The sequence below is a fragment of the Taudactylus pleione genome, unplaced genomic scaffold, assembly GCF_031769625.1.
Source record: "Taudactylus pleione unplaced genomic scaffold, aTauple2 ptg000442l, whole genome shotgun sequence".
NCBI classification, from domain to species: Eukaryota; Metazoa; Chordata; class Amphibia; order Anura; family Myobatrachidae; genus Taudactylus; species Taudactylus pleione.
In genome coordinates, this window is record NW_028284844.1 from 63,923 (window position 1) to 78,260 (window position 14,338).

The 14,338-nt window shown below is 49.4% G+C and overlaps 1 protein-coding gene across 1 annotated transcript in view; it reads right to left on the minus strand.

Annotated features, from left to right (window-relative positions):
* Positions 1–4,808, minus strand: part of RAVER2 (ribonucleoprotein, PTB binding 2) — a 33,651-nt gene extending 28,843 nt beyond the window's left edge. Inside the window, exon 1 of the mRNA XM_088447834.1 lies at positions 4,526–4,808. Within this exon, the coding sequence (XP_088303960.1) occupies positions 4,526–4,738 (213 nt within the window). The 5' untranslated portion in view covers positions 4,739–4,808. The remainder of the gene's footprint in view (positions 1–4,525) is intronic.
* Positions 4,809–14,338: the final 9,530 nt, after the last annotated feature.

Sequence of the window (14,338 nt, forward strand, 5' to 3'; positions counted from 1 at the left end):
ATACACAAGACATAAATACAGGTTGAGTCTCCCATATCCAAAATGCTTGGGACCAGGGGAATTTTAGATAACGGAATATTCCGTATTTTGGAATATTTGCATGTCATAATGAGATATCTTGGGAATAGGACCCAAACATACACACAGAATGCATTTATGTGCTATATACACCTTATACACACAGCCTGCAGCTCATTTTATACAATATATTCAATCATTTTGTGGCTCAAAGAAAGTTTGTGTACAGAAATTAAATTAATTTATGTTTCATATACACCTTATACACACAGCCTGAAGGTAATTTCATTTATGTTTCATATACACCTTGTACACACAGCCTGAAGGTAACTTAATACTTTATTTTTAATAATTTGTGCTTTAGACAAAATTTGTGTACATTGAAGCACCAAAAATCTAAAGTTTCATTTTCTCAGTCATGATAAAATAATTCCGTATTTCGGAATATTTGGATATGGGAGAGTCAACCTATAATAAACTGTCACAATTAATTTGGACAAGAACACGTAACATGGGATGGATAGTCTGCAGGTAAGTATCAATTGTCCGATAGAAACTCTTCCAGCTCCTAGAGTTCCGTTCCAGTGCCCAGCCTTATATTTAGGACATTGCAATGTAGTAACTTATTGCTTAGTCTACCTGTGCAAATATTTTATTCATTAATATTTTTGCTTAGGGCAATAAGGACATTTAGGAGACTCTGCTTGTACCATATTGGACCAAACAAATTTTATTGAGCATGTTGTACAGAGAAAAATCTGACAAAACCAGGAACACACACCTTTCCACTATTACTCACATGGCTATTTATACCCCAGCTGTATTATTTAGCTAAGGTCAAGAAACAATGGTGCACATACTTATGTCTGCAACTATGGGAAACCCACAAGGTAGTAGCATCTGCAGAAAAGGAACAGCCAGCCACTGACTAGGCCTCGTGTTAATACATGACTAATCTCAGGGCACTGTCACCAGTACAGCCCTATCATTACCTACAGATTACATATATTAGGGACAATTCTGTGCATTTATTAACCATAGTGTGTGTGTGTGTGTGTGTGTGTGTGTGTGTGTGTATATATATATATATATATATTTATTTGGGTACAGAATATGTTCTTAAACTCCAGACCTGGTGGTCAAACTGGCTGGATAGATAAATCGTGATGAATAATGCGGATAGTTCGGAAGTGGGAGCGTAGCAAAAAGTAATTTTGCACCTGGAGCAAACCATTTTGCAATGCAAGGGGTGCAAGTACACTTATTATTTTTGCATGCATGGTAAATACTGGCTGATTTTTCATGTAGCCCACAGATTCTGGGCAGCTTTATTTTTACATTGGAATTTATTGGGGGTGATTCAATTCCCCGGGAGTTGAATAGCGCCAGGAGGGAGCTCTCGGAGCAATTCAATTCAATGCAATGTTTACTGCAACGAGATAAGTCGATGAATGCTGGTTCTTGCGACGTAACCTGGGTGTTTAGTCGCGAGAACCTGTACTCTTCCTACTAAAGTGCCGGCTGCGAGGCTGTTAGCGCCGCGCTAAAACGAAAATTAACCTCGCGGCTGGCACTTTAGTCGGATTTCTCCTCGCACTCTCAGGAGGGCGCGAGAAGAAACCATTAGTTGGAGTAAACAGCGCGCTGAATTGAATAGCTCCGGGAGCTCCCTGCATGCTGAGACTTGTAGTTCCACAGCATGGGCAAAGCCATACTTTGCCTACCTCTGATGTATGTGCCTGTAGCAGGAATTATATAATACTAGAAGGATGCCCGCGCACTGGATATCAGGGTATATACAGTCAGCTGATGCAGACACATTTTAAAGAAAAGCAGTAAGAAAAACATGGGATCTCTGTGCTGGCAATATTCCCACAACACGCCAAGCAAACATCAACACTTTACAGATTTGAAGGCTCAAGATGTATTAAAAGTCCAAGTAAATAGAACTAAGCAAACAGAGCTGGAAACACGTACATATTTCCACTGCGCTGGCGACCAGAAAACTCAGCTCAGCCATAGCAGGAGGCAGCCACATACACAGGTAACGCAACTGAGCCAACAATATAAACTGAGACACAGGACCGTGACACCTGGGGAGATACATGTAAGTATAGGTGGAAGCGGGGTTACTGCAAAAAAGGTACACCAAATCCTTCCAGGGGTATACATAGTGTCTTGTGTTAACAATGGTTGTTAAAGGTTTATCATTCTTCAGTATATTACTCAATGGCACCTCATAACATTAGCACGGAACACAGAGCACTCCATGTTCACAGCACCCCACCATCTAAGACCCCCACTCTCTGGGTGTACATCGCTTACTGGCCTGAGACCCTCAGTCTCTGTCTGTACAACACTTACTGGCCTGAGACGCCCAATCTCAGGGTGCACATAACTTACTGGCCTGAGACCCCCATTCACAGGGTGTCCATGACTTACTAGCCTGACACACACTCAAACTAAAACATCACATCTACAAGTGACCGGGGACCACCACTCTCCAAGCGCATGTCACTTACAGTTCAGGAGCACCAAGTCAGGGTGCACAGTACTCACCAGCCCTAAACCCTCAGTCAGGGGGCACCTCACTCACTGGTCCTGGATCCTCAGTCAGGGGGCACCTCACTCACTGGTCCTGGATCCTCAGTCAAGGTGCACAGCTCTCACCAGCCCTAAACCCTCAGTCAGGGGGCACCTCACTCACTGGTCCTGGATCCTCAGTCAGGGGGCACCTCACTCACTGGTCCTGGATCCTCAGTCAGGGTGCACAGCTCTCACCAGCCCTAAACTCTCAGTCAGGGGGCACCTCAGTCACTGGTCCTGAATACTCAGTCAGGGGGCACCTCACTCACGGCCCTAAACCCTCAGTCAGGGGGCACCTCACTCACTGGTCCTGGATCCTCAGTCAGGGGGCACCTCACTCACTGGTCCTGGATCCTCAGTCAGGGTGCACAGCTCTCACCAGCCCTAAACTCTCAGTCAGGGGGCACCTCAGTCACTGGTCCTGAATACTCAGTCAGGGGGCACCTCACTCACTGGTACTGGATACTCGGTCAGGGGGTACCTCACTCACTGGTACTGAATCCTCAGACAGGCTGCATCTCACTCACCACCCAGTACCCTCAGTCAGAAGGTAGTTCTGGATACTCGGTCAGGGGGAACCTCACTCACCTGCCGGCACCCTCAGTCAGGGGGAACCTCACTCACCTGCCGGCACCCTCAGTCAGGGGGAACCTCACTCACCGGCCGGCACCCTCAGTCAGGGGGCACCTCACTCACGGCCCGGGACCCACAGTCAGGGGGCACCTCACTCACGGCCCGGGACCCACAGTCAGGGGGCACCTCACTCACGGCCCGGGACCCACAGTCAGGGGGCACCTCACTCACGGCCCGGGACCCACAGTCAGGGGGCACCTCACTCACGGCCCGGGACCCACAGTCAGGGGGCACCTCACTCACGGCCCGGGACCCACAGTCAGGGGGCACCTCACTCACGGCCCGGGACCCACAGTCAGGGGGCACCTCACTCACGGCCCGGGACCCACAGTCAGGGGGCACCTCACTCACGGCCCGGGACCCACAGTCAGGGGGCACCTCACTCACGGCCCGGGACCCACAGTCAGGGGGCACCTCACTCACGGCCCGGGACCCACAGTCAGGGGGCACCTCACTCACGGCCCGGGACCCACAGTCAGGGGGCACCTCACTCACGGCCCGGGACCCACAGTCAGGGGGCACCTCACTCACGGCCCGGGACCCACAGTCAGGGGGCACCTCACTCACGGCCCGGGACCCACAGTCAGGGGGCACCTCACTCACGGCCCGGGACCCACAGTCAGGGGGCACCTCACTCACAGCCCGGGACCCACAGTCAGGGGGCACCTCACTCACGGCCCGGGACCCACAGTCAGGGGGCACCTCACTCACGGCCCGGGACCCACAGTCAGGGGGCGACCTTCACTCACGGCCCGGGACCCACAGTCAGGGGGCACCTCACTCACGGCCCAGGACCCTCAGTCAGGGGGCACCTCACTCACCAGCCGGGACCCTCAGTTGGGGGGCACCTCACTCACCGCCCAGGACCCTTAGTCAGGGGGCACCTCATCCCAAGACCCTCTGTCACAGGGCACCTCACTCACCGGCTGGGACCCTCAGTCAGGGGGCACCTCACTCACCAGCCGGGACCCTCAGTTAGGGGTACCTCACTCACCACTCACCAGCCGGGACCCTCAGTTGGGGGGCACCTCACTCACCGCCCAGGACCCTTAGTCAGGGGAAACCTCATCCCAAGACCCTTTGTCAGGGGGCACCTCACTCACCAGCTGGGACCCTTAGTCAGGGGGCACCTCATCCCAAGACCCTCTGTCAGGGGGGCACCTCACTCACCGGCCGGGACCCTCAGTCAGGGGGCACCCTCACTATTAGTACCATACAGTCTCCGCTTGGTAGAAGAAGCCCGCGGCCTGACTCATCCCCGGCCTCCCGTGCCGTCCTCCCCGCTCACCTGGCTGCTGCAGTCCTGCGGGAGGTTCCTGATCAGGATCTTCCTCCGGTTCCCGATTTCCCACCTAGTTGTGTCCAGCCTCCGGGCGATCTCCGCGGGCTCCAGCTTTGGCAGATACCCGGCTCTCTCTAGCCAGCGCCCGGCCTGAGCCTGCGCGAACACAGCCGGGGCCCCCGGAGAGACCAGGGGCAGCCCGGTGCCCTGTGCCGCCATCTTGCTGCGGCTGCCTCGGTGTGTGCGGGCGGGGTGGGGCCGGGAGCTCTCCACCTTCTCCACCTCCTCCTCCTCCTCCTCCTCCCCTACCGGGGCCTCCATCACCATCACCACCACCTCCTCCTCCTCCTCTGGCTGTCACTCAGCAGCAGCGCCCGGGCCGGGTATCAGCCAGCAGCACCATGGGGCAGCAGCCCTGCCGGTCAGTGGCTGGGGGAGTACATGGGGGGGTCTCCTGTGCTGGGATAACTAATACATACTGCATAATGTACATAGCAACATCTAGAACTATCACCCTCACTGTGCTCTGCAGCATTGTGCTCCCATCATCTGCAGTGCCTGGGGATTTCTCTATCTCTCAGCTCCATATAGGGATGAGCAATAACCCATGCTGCACTACAGGGGCTACGTTCTCCTTTCAGTATTTAGCAAACAGCTTACTCCCATCTATAGATGGCGTTAGCCATATGGTGCCCATTGCCTGCAAAGGGCACCCAGCAAAAGTCAAACCCTTCAGCGAAGCCTCCCAGGCTTTGCTGTGCCCACACCGGGTTGAAGCACAATGCGCAGACCGCGGCTGCCGTGCGTGCGTATTCGCTAACCCATTGCAGGGGGAAGTAGACGGCAGAGGACACCGCTGAGGAGATGGATACCGCTGGACCTCGCCAGACAGGCTAGTAATGTGAAATACTGACTTCATATCCGTAAGTATCATTGTGATGCTAAAGGAAATATGCCGTCGGTATTTAGTATCATTACATATACCCACAAACACATAGGGGCCCATTTATCATTGTATATTTGTGGTTTAATCTCCGAAAATACCCGTTCCCCCAGATGTATGACAGAGGGACCGCAGCAGACATCTCCAATACCTGCTGCTATCCCTCCATCCCGGCTAGGTTTCTATGGGGGATGCGATGATGCCAAGTTTGCCAACTACGCCATCTGAAGATGGCGGTAATGTCATGCCCAGATCGCATTGCAACTGCGATTATTAATAAATGAGCCCCATAGGGCAAAATGTAGCACAAGTAAAAATGCGGTAGATCCTGCGAGAACTGCCTCGTCTTTGGAGGATTACCTCATCACTTATGGATCTCCATATGTATGAAAAGGGGCCCCAGCAGATATTGGAGACATAAGCTGCGGTCCCGCGTCAGTGCGGTCACCATAGGTCCTTGCGATGTTGCCGCATGCATCAAGGACTGGAAAGCGCAACTTTCCAGAGCTTGTGCCCAATAACCAGCGCCATCATAAGATCTATTGTAGAATATGGGCTACTTTCCCCATAATTCATCGGAGAGGGAGCCCTATGATCCCTCGCTGTTAATGATCCATAGATGACCGGGCATCTCTAAAGTGGGGTCAGAAAGCCAGAAATCAAAGCATTGCCAGGACAGCTAGGTATCACAGAGATGGCCCCCGCAAGAGCATAAAGCATGCAAGTATGCAATGATCAGGGGCGTTTCTAGAGAGGAGGGAGCCCGTGTGCAGTCTCCGACACGGGCCCCCTCCTCTCCGCCCGGCAGCGCACTGAGCTGTACGCGGCCAGCGCCGGAGGTATAGACTCTGGGCACTAGAATGTGCCCAGAGTCTATAGTGTATACACAGGTCACCGGGAAAATGGCCGTGGCGGCCATTTTCCCTGTACTGCACATGTGCAAACGACGGGAAAATGGCCGCCGCGCTATTTTCCAGTCGTTTTACAGCACCGGACCCTGTGCCGATGTGGGACTCCGGAGAGGTAAGTAATATGGGTGCAGGGTGTGCTGTGCAGGGTCCCCCTGGACCCAGGGGCCAGTGTTCCCCGCACACCCTGCACCCATTATAGATACGCCCCTGACAATGATGGCTGTCAATGACTGCATTATATATATGTGCTCATCACTATATCTCACCTATAGAGAGTTGCTGCTCACAAAGACTGTTGATTGTAAAATAACTATTTTACCTCACTTCGGGGCCTATGTACAATTAACCATAGAACTGCCGCCATGATTAAGGTTCCGTTTCGCGGACTAAATTTTTATTTTTTTATGAAAATATCACCGCTATGTACTATGGGAAACTCACAGGGACAGTGGTTGCAATAACCACCTTCCCTGCAAGTTATATTCCCGGCATTATTTAGAAGTCATTTGTGAAAGACTTCTCCGGGGAAAGCGTATGTGCCGCGGCTGGGGGATGCGGGAGAGAGATCGGTAGATCTCTCTCCTGCTCGTAAGCCTCCATACGCTAAAAGCTGTTTACACCATCTGAAGATAGTGTAATCTAACGGGGCCAAACTCTGAAAAGCTTTGCTTTTCTGGAGTTTAATACATAGGACAGAGATTGTAGTCCCCAAATTTGATAATACTGGGGACTGGGATCTGCAGTGTTAATTAGATGTGAAATCTCCTGCATTGTGCTATTAGTACATAGCTACAATTCATAAAATTATGCAGACACTGCAGTTTCTACAAAAGTTTATGAAAAAAAAAAAAGCTTGATAAATAGGCCCCTTGATTCTGTTACATTGGGAGAATAACCAAAACAAACAATGCACAAATACAAAATGTCTCACGCCTGTTATTATCTCTGTACATTGCCTTAAATACAATTGGTTCTCCTTGTGAAATCCTATTTGAATCTTTCTACGGCTGTTGACGCCACGTGGACGCACCTGGCATATGGCGATACGCAAATGAGGAAGCACAGTGTACGCAACGTGTGATGCATATGCAAATACCTTCCTATATTGTAACACCAACAGTATGCATAATAGTTGCTATCTTCATACAATGTGAATTACAGTGCAATATATATGTCACAGTATAATAACCTTATGTGAAAGCAAGTGAACACACACACACCAGTTTTTGTGGTCCAACGCACAATAGTAAATATTGTTTTGAAAGTATATAACAATGTTATCACAAGTTATACAGTGGTACAAAACAATTAAGGAAAAGGTCAGAGTTACAAACCAGTATACATACGTTCGCATGCGCTCCTTGGATCCAGAGTACAGTCGTCACCAGATGACTGGTAGAATACAGCTACTGCTCTCTGGATCAGGGGAGCCTAGTTTATACAGTTAAATTATGGGTGTGTATAATAGCAGGCTGTGTCTTCTTCCATTGGTCCAGGGGCGGGACGTCTCCATTTCACTGGGGGTCATTGGTTGGTTCAGACAGTGGGCGATGCCTAGGCTCAGGATGCTGTTAGAGGAGTTCACCTCTGGGTTCCCTCCAAAAAGCATTCAAATCAACCATTGTTATATGCAATATTAAACATAAATCCGGCATTGCTAATATCTGCTTGCCGCAATGTGCGACAATCTATTCGCAACCACCGGATTACTGCTAACACAATTCTGTACATTATGACCCCAAACACGATTTTAATATGTGATCCTGTCCCTGGACAATATGCATAGCTGTTTTTCTTCTCTTTAATATATATTTGTATTTTTGTGTAAACCGTTGGTTGTATGTGTGACTACTATCTGTAAGTTAGTTTTTATTGTAAGGTTTAGTAATTGTGTACGAACAGGTTTTTTCTGCTTAGACCAACAGACACTGGTATGCATAGGTGTATGCACACAGTTCTAATCAGGATCAAAGTATTGTACCTTTGGTAATTATAAACTGACATGTCTATTGTCCAGTATGGGTCAAAAGAGTAGCCATCATAACAGCAGATAAGAGGTCATATATTTTGGTGGACCCCAGGCATGACAAGCTTATTTACACATCAAACACAACCAACCAAAGGAGGATTATTAATTAATAGAAATACCACCTTTATGACACCCTGTCAGCCTTATTGTTTACGAAACCTTGGAATTTGTTACTTAACAACATGGTGTCAATAGAATGGAATAAGGTTCTTTGAAATAAACCTATGAGAATATGCCAGTTAATGTTAAAGTCTGGGATATGTGTATTATAATATTTTTGACTTCGACATCCGTGATGTTGTGTATACAGAGACATTTAGAGCTAAATGTAAAATTGAGACTAGTGTGAATGCGCAAAAATGCATCCATGCATATACATTTAAGCGGGCTTGCCTACCCTCCCGATTTGGCCAGGAGCCTCCCGAATATCGGGTGCTGCCCCGGCCTCTGCGGAAAGGCAGGCAAGCCTACACGGCCAGCCCCCCCACCCCCCGCAGTAATGATAGAAACCCCCCGCAAGCAGGTGGGAGGGGGCGGTGACGCAATTTGCGCTAAATCACATCATCGTGGCCCAGGCCCCTTCTTCACAATGCAGTTAATTTCAGCATTGTGAAGAGGGGCGGAGCTACAATGACACAATTACAACCCGGCCCTGCTCCCAATACTTTATCATCGCCCGGCCACGCCCCCCCCCCCCCCCCCCCCCGCGCTGTATGTAGACATTCAGCTCTCTCCCGGAAGGAGGGAGCTGAATGTCGGTAAGTATGCATTTTAGGTACAGTTCCGATAAATCTAGTGCAGTGGTTCTCAAACTCGGCCCCTCAGCACCCCACACAGGTCACATTTTCTCACCGACACATTTTAAAAGATCCACAGGTGGAGCTAATTATTTCACTTATGATTCTGAGGAGACCTGGAAAACATGCACCGTTTGATGGTAAAAAAAAAAAAATGAATCCTGCATATTATGTTAATAATGTGAAGCATTGCTATGTATTAGATACCTTGATCATTCATGTTTTAATGCTTTCTAACATTGACAACTCAAAGTTATTAGTATTTTTTTTTAATCTCATCTCAAGAGTCTGTTTTCCTTCCACTTATCTTAGTAGGAATGATGGTTTTGAATTTAAATAAACATGATGGAGATTAAACCATGAGGAGTTTCTCTGTGTATTGCCTCTGTATTGTGTTGAAGGTGTTTACCCTTTAAGCTTGAGAATTTTAGTTGTGGTTTTCTCCTGTCCTAACAAGTTTTATCAGTTGTTGCGTATGATAAAACTCGTTGATAAATAAGGCCCTGTTGAGAAATGACAGTTAGGAGCTGATTGGTTGGTACTTTATCTCTCCACTATATCGCTCTCTAAGCTTTCATGAATACCCCCCACCCTAAGTAACAGCCACTGACAGCTGCTCTGAGCTCTGGCCCCTCCCACCAGTGATGTCATTACCTCAGCGTTTCGACCCTACACATGACAGAGCCGGGAAGGCCATTCACATTATATGGGTAACTTGCAATACAAGGAGATATCACACTTTACAAATCTTTATTATTATTGGACAATGATAATCATGGCAAAATGGCAGGCAGATCAGAGAGACAGTAACTGAAACATTGTATGTAAATGTTATGGAGCCGATTCTGAAGAGGACCGACTATTTATAGAGCCATTGGGATTATGCTTTGATGTTTTGAAAGTTTATGTAATATTTGTTCTCTGGTGGACAGCAGAAAAGTGCGACTTACCTCTGCAACCGCGTCACACCTAAGCTCCGTACTGACTGAGGAGGTCCCATTTCGGCCATTTTAACACCTAGTGAAATCACAGTGCTGCTCAAAATGGAAAACTTAACTTGCCAGCAAAATGCAGTAGCAGGCGGGTGGCTGTCTGTCATGGTCAGGCTGATGGTAGGGGCGTGCAGTGAGGGGAGGCAGAGCCTCCTTATCGTACTTCTGAAATCTGGTATAAAAATTATTAGAATAATACAAAAAAGATATTTATAAAACTTATAAACATCTTTGTTTATTGTAATCATTTTTATAGTTAACACTCACCAGCTTTGGGACTGCAGGGAGACGAAAGATGAGGCAGCAACAGCTCAGCCTCATTTCTGTATAGTCAGATACTGCTTGCAGAGCTGGGGGCGGGGCCGAACCACAGAGAGTAAGCTGCGGAGAAAGAGAGCTAATCGAGGCATGCCTCTCAGTGTGAGGGGCATGCCTTGCGCACTGATGGACACCTTGGATGTGTCATGTGACCAGGAAGTGCACTGCAGTGTTTATAAATAGGAGCTCTGCTTAGTCAGCAGTAGCAGGAGAAGTCAGTGATGCAGGTAGCAGAATCAATAGACCCTGAAGCTTAGTGTAGGGGGTGAGACAGGCTCCCAGCACTCAGACCCATCTCCATGTGTGCCTCCCCAGCCACTCCCCTCATGTCACTGGCGGCTGCCCTATTTTTACGTGGCGGCCTTAGGGGGTCATTCAGACCCACTCGCAAGCGGCAGTACGCTCGCAAGTGGGTCGATGTTCCCCACTGCGCAGGCGCACGACGGAGGGAGCTCCGTCGTGTGCATGCGCGAGACCCGGACTGCGACAGCCAAGCTGTCGCTCCGGGTCTCGCACCAAAGGGGGCGTGCTGTCTATGTTGATTGACAGCACGCCCCCTTTGGTGGGCGTGCCGGGGGCGTGCCTGCCAGACGGAGGCGTTCCCATGGGAACGCCTACCGTCTGAAGCCGGCCCCACTGACATCACTAGTGGCTGTGTCTACCTCCAGCCCCCTCACAACCGATCTGCCACTAGGAGGCTTCACCTTTGAGATGGACAGAGATCCGTTTCCATCAACTGAATGATGCGGCTCCTCTCATACCTGGATCAGTGGGCACCCTGCAGAGATCTGTGACAGGGCGCCACCTGCTGTTCACCACCGTTACCAGCGGCTCCCCACAGCACAAGGAGAGGAGACTTCCTCTGAAGGGTCCTGTCTAGAAGCACTGAGGGGCACAGCACCAGGCCTTGAAGCATGTTTCGGGGTATAACTGGTGCGCCGCAGACACTTTACTTACGGTAATACAACAACTTGGGGTGACCTGTTTGATGTTTCTCTTTGATAAATCCATGTTTTATACATAATTATGACCCTTATTAAATCCTTCTCTGCTCTCCCACCTGTGGTCACTGTTCCCCATGTCTGTACCCCTTCTGCTCTCCTGTGCACTCTGCCCTCCCACTTCTGTGCCCCGCTACCCTCTCCCCATGTCTGTACCCCTTCTGCTGTCCTGTGCCCCCTCATACCCTCTCTCCATATCTGTACCCCTTCTGCTCTCCTGTGCCCCGTTCCCCTCTCCCCATGTCTGTACCCCTTCTGCTCTCCTGTGCCCCCTCATACTCTCTCCCCATGTCTGTACTCCTTCTGTTCTCCTGTGCCCCCTCATACCCTCTCCCCATGTCTGTATCCCTTCTGTTCTCCTGTGCCCCCTCATACCCTCTCCCCATGTCTGTACCCCTTCTGCTCTCCTGTGCCCCCTCATACCCTCTCCCCATATCTGTACCCCTTCTGCTCTCCTGTGCCCCGTTCCCCTCTCCCCATGTCTGTACCCCTTCTGCTCTCCTGTGCCCCCTCATACCCTCTCCCCATGTCTGTACCCCTTCTGTTCTCCTGTGCCCCCTCATACCCTCTCCCCATGTCTGTACCCCTTCTGTTCTCCTGTGCCCCCTCATACCCTCTCCCCATGTCTGTACCCCTTCTGCTCTCCTGTGCCCCCTCATACCCTCTCCCCATGTCTGTACCCCTTCTGCTCTCCTGTGCCCCCTCATACCCTCTCCCCATGTCTGTACCCCTTCTGCTCTCCTGTGCACTCTGCCCTCCCACTTCTGTGCCCCGCTACCCTCTCCCCATGTCTGTACCCCTTCTGCTCTCCTGTGCCTTCATACCCTCTCCCCATGACTGTACCCCTTCTGCTCTCCTGTGCACTCTGCCCTCCCACTTCTGTGCCCCGCTACCCTCTCCCCATGTCTGTACCTCTTGTGCTCTCCTGTGCCCCCTCATACCCTCTCCCCATGTCTGTACCCCTTCTGCTCTCCTGTGCCCCCTCATACCCTCTCCCCATGTCTGTACCCCTTCTGCTCTCCTGTGCCTCCTCATACCCTCTCCCCATGTCTGTACCCCTTCTGCTCTCCTGTGCACTCTGCCCTCCCACTTCTGTGCCCCGCTACCCTCTCCCCAAGTCTGTACCTCTTGTGCTCTCCTGTGCCCCCTCATACCCTCTCCCTATGTCTGTACCCCTTCTGCTCTCCTGTGCCTCCTCATACCCTCTCCCCATGTCTGTACCCCTTCTGCTCTCCTGTGCACTCTGCCCTCCCACTTCTGTGCCCCGCTACCCTCTCCCCATGTCTGTACCTCTTGTGCTCTCCTGTGCCCCCTCATACCCTCTCCCCATGTCTGTACCTCTTGTGCTCTCCTGTGCCCCCTCATACCCTCTCCCCATGTCTGTACCCCTTCTGCTCTCCTGTGCCCCCTCATACCCTCTCCCCATGTCTGTACCCCTTCTGCCCTCCCACTTCTGTGCCCCGTTCCCCTCTCCCCATAAAATACACGAGAATTCTCTATATGTAGAAATACCTTCAAAACTGTTATAACATTTATATCTGTTGTATCTCACTATTCTATGAATATGGAAACTCTGAATTGAGATTATTTCTTTTGATATGTCTTATGTTACAATTCATCTGACAAATGACTGTTCTATTATAACTTACTGATTGTGATTTGTGTAGTTATTTGATGATATGCTAATTTCTGTAATGCTGTATACTGTGTTACTGAATGTATTCGGATTACATGTTTGTATCAGAATTTTTTTTTTTGGTCTCAATAAAAAAATATTGAATATAGAAATTTGTTCTGTAAATATTGTTTCCTTCAGGAACTCAATGGTAACACGCTAGGGAGACATGCAGGCCATACCCTTAGGGCAAAACAGGAAAAACATCTATAATTAGTCCCCCTTCTGTCCCACAACACATCTCAACCCCCTCGTGCTTTATGTGAAAGCAGAGAGAAAAAACTGCAAACACTACATTAATAAGAGACGAGATCCCTAGTGCCACCTCGACAAGAAAACAGAATTTACAGGTCAAAAGCTTTGGCTCCTTCAACCCTCACCCAGCAGCATATTTTGGGGTGCAGATGTTGGGAAACTACTCAGAACCCTTGGTACACCTTCCTAAAGAACAATTCACCAAAAAAAAGAAAAAATTTCCAGGAACACCCCAAAAAACGCATTTGAAATTTGGGGAGAAAATGAAAAAAGTGTGTGGGGGGGGGTGACAACTTCAAAAACTAGCAAAATAAGCTTCTGGGGGTGCCCTAAGAAAGGGCCAAGTGTTTTTGGGATTGCGGATGCTTGTACGACGGAGGAATTTTACTTTTTCTAAAAGTTCACTTTAGAGACATTAAAATATGCTAGTACCCATTTTCGAGCACCCAAAATTTGACAGGACTACTTATTTTTACCACAAAATACTGCTTTATGCCATTCTTCACCACTTTTACCAAGACGCTAATAGCAAGCAATTACCACCAGTAAGTACCCTAACTAGTTCAATTAGGGCTAATGCTAAACTACCATAATGATTTCCGAAGTCAGACCATCTTTTTCTGGGGTACAGAGTGATTCCTCCAATTCAACCTGCACTTTTCGCCAGTTTCACATTCGCCGGTTCCCGTTTTCGCCTGATTGGCAATTGAATACGGAGTAAATCAGGAGCGCGTACTAAGTTTTCGTGTCCAAAACACGAGAAGGTGACGAAACAGTCAGGCAGGCAAAACTTTCTCGCCGTTGCAAAATTAATTGAATACCGCCCTTAGTTGGTAGAGTCTTGTGAAGGTATATATATAGGGACCGGTAGGTGGCTGATTGGAGAGTTAGTGGAATC